Source organism: Rhyacophila brunnea, unplaced genomic scaffold (genome assembly GCF_057557595.1).
Source record: "Rhyacophila brunnea isolate RB1 unplaced genomic scaffold, BYU_Rbru_1.0 scaffold_5, whole genome shotgun sequence".
Lineage (NCBI taxonomy): Eukaryota > Metazoa > Arthropoda > Insecta > Trichoptera > Rhyacophilidae > Rhyacophila > Rhyacophila brunnea.
This window is the reverse complement of record NW_028233170.1, coordinates 22633870-22645644: the sequence shown is the minus strand read 5'-3', so window position 1 is coordinate 22645644 and position 11775 is coordinate 22633870. Positions and strand designations below refer to the sequence as shown.

The following is an 11775-nucleotide window of genomic DNA, read 5'->3' as shown; positions in this document are numbered from 1 at the left end:
GGTACTCCATGTCGTCATTGTGGTATTTTGTAAGGTTTCAGACCAAAAACCTTACATACTACTTACTATCGGGTTATTTACAGTAGGACATACCTAGGTTGTGTTTGTTTTTTGATCTCAAGAGACCTCAATCACAAAAACGATATTATGTACCTATATACCTACTAGGTATATATTTCCTTCATTATGTATAGGTACCTATATTGAGCTAATAAACTGGTTTTGCCCAGTGCCGACCGCGAACCAAGATAATATCTACATGTTCCATGTACCTACCTAACATAACCAATGTTTTCTGTTTTACATTAATTTGTATACCTACCTACAAACATTTTAAACTTAATTGAGATGTTCTTAAACTTCTGTTCATGTAATATTATGTAGGTAGGTATATCTTGGTCTGCATTAGGCAATAAGATTAATAATTTTATGTGCATGTAAATATAAAGGTCAGGTACCTCCTCTAAGTACATAATATTATATTATCATCATGGATACCTACCTGAATGATGTTGGAGATATACTAATGCTTTGTGATGAATTTAATTTTAGCAAAGATCTTCAACCTTTCAACGTAGGTACAAAGCACCAGAAGAAATTAAAAATGAAACCCCCGGCATTAACAGGAATAAAATAATATTTCATCATAAACATCAGTCGGGGTCATTCCACTGCTAGATGAAAGCCTCTTCTAGCTCCTTCTACTATTTTCGGTCTCTAGTTCTTCGCTGCTACATACTTTTATTGTACTTCACGTGAACAAAGAGATCAACTAAGTGAAGTGTCAATCAACAAAAGTGGCATTTGTGCACAATGTTAATGAATTTTCCAAAACATTAAGTGTGATAATATAATATACAAGGATGAATAAGGCGTGGGCGAGGGCCAAGGTCCATTTTATGATTCCTCTATTGATGTACCTATTTTTATTAAGAAAAATGTTTGCCGTAGAATGGGGTGAATACTGAATAGACCCTTTTTAAAATTTCTATTTTTCTGCTACACATTATTCGGACAAATATGAATGACTTAAAACCTGTTTCTATGGACATAATCATACTCTAAAATATTTTTCAACTACCATTTATTATCAAACAGCCAATTTTGTGTGATGTCTCTTTCTATCCAGCGTTGGGGTGATTATAGACATGGCGGGTGGATAGAATCGAATAATGGTAATTTCCTAATGTTAAAAATGTAATTAAGTACCTACTGTACATTACAAATTTATGTAGGTACATTTAAGTATGTAAATCAAAATCAAAAATATAAATTTAAATGTTATACAACACAGTATCATGTAAGTATTTAAAAAAACATATACTTACATAAACATCTATTTATCCAAGAATTATTTGATACTTGAATCTGTATTTTATATACCATATTCGATGGATGTATGTGGTGTATTTTGTAAAATATTTGGTACGTATTTATTATTTAACTAAGCGTATTTAATTTGCTACGTGACCTGTAGCTCTTTTATAATCACAAATTATTGTTGAATGTTCCGAAAATGAGTTTATGTGCCGAAACAGCTGTCAAGGTAAATGACTCAGTTAAAGTAGAATTAACAAAAATAACTATATTTCAAAACCATTATAATCCATCTACCATATAAACACCATTTCAAGTAATAAAGAAATAAAAAGTCACCTAATTAAATAATATTATACTAGAAAAAATATACTATCTATATACCCACTTAATTTTCATTTAAAGTTGTAAAACGCCCGGTTACTAAATAGAGAAAGGACAGAGTCTTCTGGCACGACCGAATCACATTGGAACGGTGTTATTGTCATTTGAAAGTAACAATACTGACACCTAAATGAGTCGCCTGCACTGCCAGAATCATCTGAACCCTGTCTACCTATCTATATACAATTTATTGTTATTTTTTTTCATATTTGTCCATTTTATTACAATATCGTGTTACTTTTAAAGCTCATTGTAATTCTAATAATTATATAAATATTTTTCTTGTATTCTGTGCAAAAATGATTATTAAAACTTTCTTAACCTAAACCAAGTATTTTTTATTGAATGATCCTGCAAAAATATTCAAGTACAGTTAAGTGACATATTTTGTTTCGGTGTATAAGCCATAAATAAATATACATAAATTATATTTAATATATACATGTATACTGTATGTATAGCCACGGTTGGTCTTGCACTTGTTGCTGTAGCTATGCGATCTGGTGTGGTCCATTATCCAAAAACACTCAATCACATCCCTGGTCAAACAGCGGGCAGCCGTGTAGTGAGTCTGGCTGGCCTATGGTGGCACTAGAATGATTTCAATATACACAGTCTGTTAATTTGAATATGTTTTCGACTGAAAGTTGTAAAAATATTAGAAATCAGGATTTAAATAATTAAAAAACTGTTTCATTAAATATCATATTCATACCTATGCAAAATTTTGATTCCTTTGAAGTACCTATACAAAATATGGATGAATATAAACCAAACAAAAATATTTGTTACTGGTACTGCCATAGTAAAGTAAAGTTTAACATACTTCCCTAATAAAACAAAATTCCCAATTCTTGTCGTTCTGTAGATGTTTCATTTCAGTTTTTACCAACGATCCACTAAATATGAATTGGTCATAAACACTCAAAGGAAATCTGGCACTCACTGCCAGAATGTCCATGTCAGACATGTCAGATACCTGCATAAAAATAAATGTCATGTTATGATATTATACGTAATGAATATGAATGTATCAGAAACAACATAGATTTTATTACGAATTTCACATTTACAGAAAATTTTCTGCGCTCATTTTTGAAAGTCTCCAAGTATGACGGGTATATTCGCACATGGGTGCAGTTAATGCACCCAATGATTTTCGGGAAACCTGCCCTTTCTTGAAGTCTGAAATTAAAAAATATTTTTACCGACACAAAATAATATTCCCGTTAAATTCTTATTGAGTAGGTAATTTACTTGTTGTGTCTATGCACAGTTACTCTAGTTACATGACATGTACATTGTAATATTGTATAAATTGATCAGAGGGTATCAACACAACACTAAAGACTGTCAGCGCTGTATGGCGACTGTATGTAAGTATTACTAAGCACTGCTATTATAGCATCGGACACGTTTCCTATGCATCTGCTTACTGATGCCTGGCTCATTGCGCAGAAGACTTGGCCTACCCGTTTTTGGTACGCTCCCTCTGCGTAGAAACGCAAAATAGTCAAAACCTACAATTCAAATAACGGAGACATGTTATTTCAATAGCATATTACCTTCAAATCCTGTTAACCCTTCATGGTAAATGCTTATTTATAATATGTGCAGTTATGAAACTGAGTAAATCTATCTTACCTATGAGCCATGGCAATCTTGCCCTGTCATAAAGTAAGGTTATATTAAATGTCGATGTAATTTGTCGCACGCCATCTCATTATATCTTCAGCGTGTAATAAGCATTCAGAAGACGTGTACATTTTGTCAACACACAACTGTCACTTTGACATTCGTATATGTATTTAGTCTATGGCTGCATCCAATGCTGCCACCTTGTTTCAGATAATTAAAATACACTTTACGCAAAGTGGGTAAAAGTTGTAGCAATTCTGAAAGCGCTATAGTGTACGTGTATTTTTTATATTTAATTCATAAAAATTATAGAATAATTGGCGTAAAATATTAATAATATTTACAATTTTAAATCTGGCGCGTAAATAAAATTATTTAGTCTATGGCTGCGTCGCTGACGCTTTGGTGTGGGGCCAAACGCGAAATTCGCATCAAATCCAAGCGGTAGCGACAGCGATAGCGAGGGCGTCGCGAATTCGCTGCGAATATATTCGCTTTGGTTTGGGGGAGGCTTAAAGTAAAATAACCAGCGATGTATGAAAGCATGGAAAACATATGTATGATAGAAAATATGATGTCTAGAGGAGTTATTAAGGGCTCACATGCGCCACGTAGGTCAAAATGGAAATTTTAGGGTATTTTCAGAGCATGCTCCTGGACATTCCTTAAACGTTGTAGATAATCTATTTATATAATTTTGGAGCCTTATTATCCTTTATATTTGTTTTAAACATTTGATGACTGCATAAAGTATTTTTATTTCATAAAATAGTATTCTTTTAAACCTCTCGATCTAATGTTTTAGAATATAAGTAGTCATAATGCTGGCATTTTTCCATGCCTCTGGGACATCCTCTTGGCGTATGCAGGCTGTGAACATTTAATTGTGCAAGCACTTCATTTGCATCCTTTCCAGCTTTTTTGAGGATATCTATTGTTAGACCGTCTTCCCCGGGGCTTTGTCGCTTTTCATGTAATTTAAAGCATGGGTTACTTCCCAGGATGTGATTTCGAGAGTATGGTCTTCCGCATTTTCATTTCCTCGAAGATCTAAGACAAGTCTATAATCGTATTGTCAGTGTCATCACTGTAGAGATCGCTGTAGAACTCTTCAACTCGGCTTAACAAGAGTTACCAATTTCTGATGATAGAGCCATCTTTTGCTTTTAGTGCTGCGATTTGCCGTTTTCCTATCGACAAGCATTGCTTGTTTTTCTTCAAACTTCTCCCTGCTTTCACAAATGCTTGAAGGTACGAGGTTTACATTGAATTTACGAAGGTCTTCTCTTATCTTTCTTCGGAGAGTTTTGCAAAGTGATGAAAACTCCATATCGTTTTGCGCCTGTCTATCGCTCTTGGTTTTCCTTCTCTGCTCCATAAGATACAATGTTGCCTTCGAAAGCTTGGTGGGAGGTGTGACTTCGGGTAGAATGATATTCGTTATATCCTCCGCGTTGGATAGGGAAACGGTTTCGTTCTCATTTAAGAACGCCGATAGTGCATTCTTGAGTTTATCTTGGAATTCAGTATTTTTCTTCAAGTATATGCGAGTATTTTTTGACTTATTCTGTAGTTTGGTTCCTTCTGATTGGACGTTCAATCTTATCTTACATCTCACCATCAGGTGATCGCTGCCGGTGTTAAACCTATTGATCACCTTACAGTTTAAATATGTATATTTTCTGTCAGTGAGGATGTAGTTGATTTCACTGGTCCTTCCTGACGGGCTTCTCCACGTCCATTTACGTGTAGGTTTTTGTTTAAAAAAGGAATTCATGATGTGGAGATTGTTGGTTTCAGCAAACTCCACAAGCATGTTGTCTCCTCTACCATCCCTTGAACCATGTCCGAAATGTCCGACCACTACGTCATCTCTTTGGTATGATCCAATACGTGCATTGAAATCTCCCATTATGATGTTGAAGTGGCATTTACTTTTATTTTTCAAAGTTGCTATTTCCTCCTAAAACTCTTCCACTTCTTCATCAAGATAGCTCTGTGCCGGAACATATGCTTGAAAAGTCCGGTACCTAGCATTGATTTTGATTACCTATCACGCTTGCGACCCTGTCAGAAATACAGTTGAATAAATTCGACTATGTGGTCTTTCCAGATTTTGTTAACAATAAATCCAACACCGCTCGTGCGTACTCCAGCCGTTCCTTTGTAATATAGCACATGTCCGCTCTGTAAAGTTATAATACCCTCACCTTTACGTCTTACTTCGCTGAGTCCGACAACATCCCAGTGGATATTCGTGAGCTCTTCTTGTAACTCTACAAGTTTGGCATCGCTGGACAATGTTCTCGCGTTATACTTAGCAATGGTCATCTGTTGGCAGCCTTTTCCGGGTCTCCGGGGATTGTAAGCACCCTCTGCCTTCCTTCGCTGATCGATGCCGTGATCAGTGTCAGGTTGGCCTCCGGGGATTGTTAGCACCCTCTGCCTTCCTTCGCTGATCGCTGCCGTGATCAGTGTCAGGTTGGCCTCCGAAGAATGATGGCCGGGTTTTTTAAGTTTTTGTTTCATGAAGGTTTTGGACATAACACACCACGCTGTCCAGACGGGTTGGTGTGTGGTTTTTCTGTCTGGGTGATCCTTCCCGTAGCCAAAGGTCTCTCGTTTTGAGACGCCAGAGTTTCGCCTTAAACCTTCTCTATTACCTACAGATATGCTGCGTTATACTGCACATTATCTGCATTGCCCGGGGGACGCCACGCGGAGGCTAGAGATAGGATTTGCTGACTTTCTTGGACAGTGGCGTCTCAACATTTTTTAGAAGTAAGTATACCTATTGGCATCAGTATACCTCATTGAGGCCGTAGTCGGCCTTTGCCACCCCTAGGTCTGTATATATCCGTTTGTTATCAATGGTAGGAAAGATACTCCACCAAAGATAATATACGTAACTTCACTAAGTTCCAGAACACGTTTCCAATGGTTTGACAAATAGATTCCAATGCGATGCGTAGGTATTAAGTAAAATGGAAATGGTTTGAGATTTGACATTTAGTTAGCTTTTCCAGCAGGCCATGACCGCCAGAAGTTGTTTGATATGAAACGTCATAGGTGCCACTTTTGACAAACTGATAACTGTCCAGACATGTCCTTATATAAAAACTATATTCATTTATTATTTTCGTAGGTACGGATATTTCGTTACCAATGAACATTATAAATATTTTTAGGATTAAGAAAAATTAAGATGATAAACACAGCAGTCTTCGGTATTCATATATCGTGAGATGTTCGTAATATTAATACCTACTTCAGAGATTTACACGGTAGAGTTCAATTGAATTACGTATATTATAGCATATTAATCAATACCTACCTATTATTCATAAGTAACCGTATGCGAACAAGAAACCGTTTTTCTTTTTACTATCCCATAATTCCAGCCATATTCTCTATTCATTTATATAGGTAATCCTATCATGTCTAATAGCGTCTGTACACGTGTATGGATTTTCTTGCACTAATAGCGTGTATTTTAAACTATCGCGATAATAACGGTTTACTCGTAAAAGTGCTGACTGTCTCTCCAATCTTACTCTTCAAGCGTAAGCGAGACGCGAAGTTGTCATCATATTGGTGCTATTTGACAGATTCAGACAGGTTCGTACAAGTTCGTAGATAATCGTTGGACGTCAAAATATTCTGTGCGGTGTAGTTTGTATTTCTTCCGGCAGTTTCACCATTATCGTTCTACTGCGCATGCGCACCGCCATGCAAGTGTCAATTATTGCGTGAAAATTCCGAATTTTCTGAACTATTTTGGTACATGCATGCAATCTTTCAACTTGTACGATTATACGTACTGTCAGCAGTAAATCCATGCACGTGGAAACGAGGTATAAGACTAGGTACCAATTTGTTTTCATTTTGTAATGGATTCTAAACTACAAACTATGTATTAAATCAACTGAAAATGATCAGGTTTTATATTAACTAACTAATTTTTAATAATATTAATATAATATATTTAATAATATTAATATTAATATTCGTATATATATTTTAATAATAATGTTATATAAGGTACTACCACCATCGAATTTATATTCGATTGTCGACTAAGTAACACAATATGTAAACAATCAAACTATTGTACGACAACATCTTCTTGGCTACGCTTCAAGGCGCTGTTGTCTACTAAATGGTAGAAGCTTGTTAGCTTATAATGGAAATGCGGTTAAAAATGGGCGGAGCATGTTAGTTCACAGTTTTAACACGTAGCCAAACAGATGTTGTCGTACAATAGAGTGATCGATTTGGAAAAGCAAAAATAAATTTTAAAAACCTTGTCTTATAAATCTTATAAATGAACTAGATAGGTGGGTGCCCATTCACGAAGCATTGTTTATAATATTATTTTATACATTTAAAATAAATCAATACGACAATTAAATTTGTGGTATTGTAGACCAGTGCTCCGCAACCGGTGTGCCGTCAGACGATGCTAGGTGTGCCGCGGCGCAATAGCCAAATTTTCATACATGGCTGGTAATATATTTGAGCAAAACAATGCAAGGTCAGAATGAAAATACATTGACGTGCTCTGATAAATTAGAAGAAGTCAAAAATAAAATGGAACTTTGGCAGAAGGAGTTAAGACAAGGATCTCTACAAATGTTCCAAAGGAACTACCAGACCACCATTGAAAACAAGCAATTAATTATATATCCGTCTCAAAAACATTTAACTTTGCTGCAAAAGAAATTTCATCAGTACTTTCATACAATAAATGCGACAGGATACGAAACCCTTTTGCAACCAATGCCGAAAATTCTATAGAAGCGCTTTTCCTATAAATTCGAGAGGAATTTGTTGAATTGATAAACGACGGGACGTTAAAACTGAAGTTCGCCGATGTTCCATTGGCTATTTCCTGGATTTCGGTTAATAAAAAAAATCCTCGGATTTCCGACAAGGCTATCGCAGTTCAGCTCCCATTTTTAAGTAAAAAAAGTCGCTATTTTACTACGCTAGTAAGTATTAATATTTTAAAACATGTGATTGTAGGACACAATTTATTATTATTGTATCAATACTCGATGAATAATTATTCCTAACCCGACAACTAACCATAATTATATTAATAGAATATAACCATACAAAAAATCGCTAGACATAAAATCAATACTATTAATTTTACCTCGAACACTATTTGAAAAAAACGCTATTTTAGAGTATCACACTGTCTTTAACCTTAGCGATAGGTAGGGGGTCCGCCAAAGATCTTGGGCTGGGGTCCCCCTTCAGGATGTGAAGTCCATGTTTTGCTGTATAAATTGTTTTACGTGTGGTGTGCCGCGGTATTCTGGGAAGACCTTTGGTGTGCCATGCGTTGGAAAAAGTTGCGGAGCACTATAATAGCACGACGAGCTATAATAGCAGATTGGAATTTCTTGACACGTTGACATTTTAATAAACATGTGTTGGTGTTTTAGGGACAAATAAATTATTACTGAATTAGATTATTAATAATTATAGAATTAATTTTCCATAGCTACCTACTTGCAATAGGTACTATTAGTTGCAGTGGCGCACCCAGAGGGGGGGGGGGGGGGCAAGGGGCCCTGGCACCCCCCAAAATATGAAAATCATCAGAATGATTTTACTTATTGAAATTGAAAGCCAATAAACTATAGCCTGGGCTTAGACAAATAACATGGCAAAAAATGATTTGTAATTCTCCAGCACCTTTTTAGAAAAATTTCTTAGATTTTAATTTCTAACACAAAATTTCGAAACACGTCGGGTTTTTTTAGAAACCCGTTCCCTAATGAACTGTCAAAAAATTCTCGATGTCCACCCAATTCCAGAGTGGTGTAGATCATGGCTGGGGAGGGCTGACAGGGCTCTAGCCTGGGGGCCCGGGCTGTGGGGGGCCCGGCGTGTCGGGTTGACCAGATAAGTGAGATAAACACACATCATAAATTAGCTTTAATAGTAAAAAAGTCGCCTGCGGCGCTATTATACTTCGTGGCCATGAACATTTTATATTATATAATTGTGCAATATATTTTCTGATTATTATGTCGTTAGCTCCATTATTAAAGTAGATGTACTGAAAATCGCCAATAATTCACTGTATAAGTACCCTCAACTACAACACAATTTGAAAAACGTTAATGTAGTGTTTCACACTGCCTTTAATCTAAGCGGTGGATATGGGGCCCGTCAAATAGCCTAGACTGAGGGCCTGTTTCAGAATGTTGGGGAATGTGGGGGCCATGGTGTAGGTACACCGAGTGCAATAGACAAAAGTCCGATAAACGAGATATTAGACTGTGTTGTGTTGAGTAGGTTGTGTATAAGTTAAATGCAATAATACTTTTTTTATCCATTTTCAATTAATATTTTGGAACCTCAATATTAAAAAACCAAAAATCTACGATAAACATTCGGTGGTGGTGTAAATCAAAAGAACATTTTTTTCGGTGGAATTCTCATATAGCTCTCTAGACCAGTGTTCCCCAAACTTTCGACATCTGCGTACCCCTTCTATAATTTTCGTAACACTGAGTACCCCTCGTCAAAGAAAAATGCATATAAGTACTTTAATAACAATCAAAATATATTTATATTTTCCTTTTGTAGTACATAAACAAAATAATAATAAACGAAAAATAAATTCATTCATAATAAAATATAAATAAAAGTTATATTACAAAAAATAACATTCATTATAGTCAATGAGAAGGATGAGATTGTTTATGTTGAAACGACAGATCATCGTAATTTGGTTCCCTGGTTATTAATTTTAATCTGAGATGCGGTTCCACACCCAAAAGGCTGTTCCTTCTTTTTTTTACCTAATGTCTACAACTGCTGAAAAAGCTTTAAAAACTTCACATAGATATGAAGTTGGAAAAGGCAAGATGTATTTCAGGAATTTCTCTGTTAAAACTGGATACACATGTTGCATTTGCAACCTAAATGATGTTCAAGTACACTCCTTATATTTATTTTGCAAGAAACCGTCTGAAGCTAATAATTCCAACAATTGCTCTTCTTCCGCATGCGATGAACCTTCTAGCATTGATGTTGTATTAATGCTTGTTTCACCAGGCGCAGCCATAGCCCGGTGCAGCGCGTACCCCCACCAAACTCTTCCCATACCTACCCCAGGAGGTACGCGTACCGCACTTTGGGAAACACTGCTCTAGACCAAGCGGGTAGCACAGCCAATATTATTTGAGTAATATTTTAGCATACTAGGTGCACATGTCACCTGAACATCTTTGAAAGAAAAATTCTCCGCCGTATATATGGACCGATCAGGGATGGCACCAATTGGAGGAGAAGATATAATGCTGAGCTCTACGGGCTGTACGAAGATTGCAGCGCAGTTCAATCAATTAAGATTGGGAGACTGCGATGGCTAGGTCATGTGCACCGTATGAATGACAATGAACCGGCAAAGAGAGTGATGTCCAGCAATCCAATAGGACGTAGAAGAAGAGGGAGGCCAAAGATTCGCTGGTTAGATGGAGCTGCCAGTGACTGCCGTATTCTGGGGGTACCAAATTGGAAAGCGGCCACACTGGATAGGGACAGGTGGAGGGAGCTGTTGGAGGAGGCCAGGACCCACACCGGGTTGTCGCGCCCCTGATGATGATGAGGTGCACATGTCCAGCATGGTCGCTGTTAGTCACATCCAATCCGCCAGTCGCTGATGACACGCTCAACGGTTACCGCCACTGTGCCTCCAATTTAATAAAAACTAGGAGAAATGTATTGTGAAAATATGTAAAAATAAGTAGGTATATGAAGAAGAAAAAGAGCCTATGGGACTAATTTACATTCTCCTCCTTGGGCCCCCCCAATATTAAATCCTGGGTGCGCCACTGATTAGTTGTAGGAAACGCGTTCCCGCAAAATTTCTGTCAAACTATCGGGAATCTGACATCTGATGGTTTCTGACGATCGAGTTGGATTTGTTTGATTTGAAATAGAGGAACATACCGTGGCAGTGCTGCCAACCGTACTATAATTATGGTATTATTTTGTACTATAATGTAGGTTCGCGCTCTATGTATGATAACTGATAAGTATAAAAAAGGTATAGTACGCCCAAAAGACTATAATTTCGAATTTCGGGAAAGGTTTCTTTTTTTAATTTGGTATTTCCGTGACATAATTAGATTCAGTGCACTATAATTTCATAATAGAAGAAAATTTGGCGAACCGAGAAAAAAAAGTTGTTTGAGAGGTAAAAAAAGTCCTTGAAATGAAACAGATTTTATCAAATTCGCCGGTAAAAAAATTTTGACCAGAAGAGATAAAAAAACATGACTCTAATTCCCTATTATTTTTGTGGCAAACTAAAAATCTATACATTTTCAACCGAAGACAATGCGTAGGTACCTACTATAATTTTTGGGCTCGCGTATTATAATTCGGTGACAAAAAGATGGCAACACTGTA

The 11775-nt window shown here is 36.5% G+C and overlaps 1 protein-coding gene across 3 annotated transcripts; it reads right to left on the bottom strand.

Moving 5' to 3' along the window:
* Window positions 1-2026: 2026 nt before the first annotated feature.
* On the bottom strand, window positions 2027-3478 carry LOC147066167 (uncharacterized). Of its 3 annotated transcripts, XM_085955456.1 has the most exons (4): window positions 3346-3478; window positions 2775-2886; window positions 2528-2680; window positions 2027-2292 (listed from the first exon to the last, which is right to left on the bottom strand). In XM_085955456.1, exons 1-4 carry the CDS (start codon window positions 3354-3356, stop codon window positions 2245-2247), a joined length of 324 nt encoding a protein of 107 aa, XP_085811582.1. In that variant the 5' UTR covers window positions 3357-3478; the 3' UTR covers window positions 2027-2244. The 3 variants fall into 3 exon arrangements, 1 of the variants encoding a protein (XP_085811582.1); XR_015071602.1 differs by having other exon boundaries at window positions 2094-2292; window positions 2417-3221; XR_015071603.1 differs by lacking the exons at window positions 2027-2292; window positions 2775-2886 and having other exon boundaries at window positions 2570-2680.
* Between the last annotated feature and the right edge of the window lie 8297 nt (window positions 3479-11775).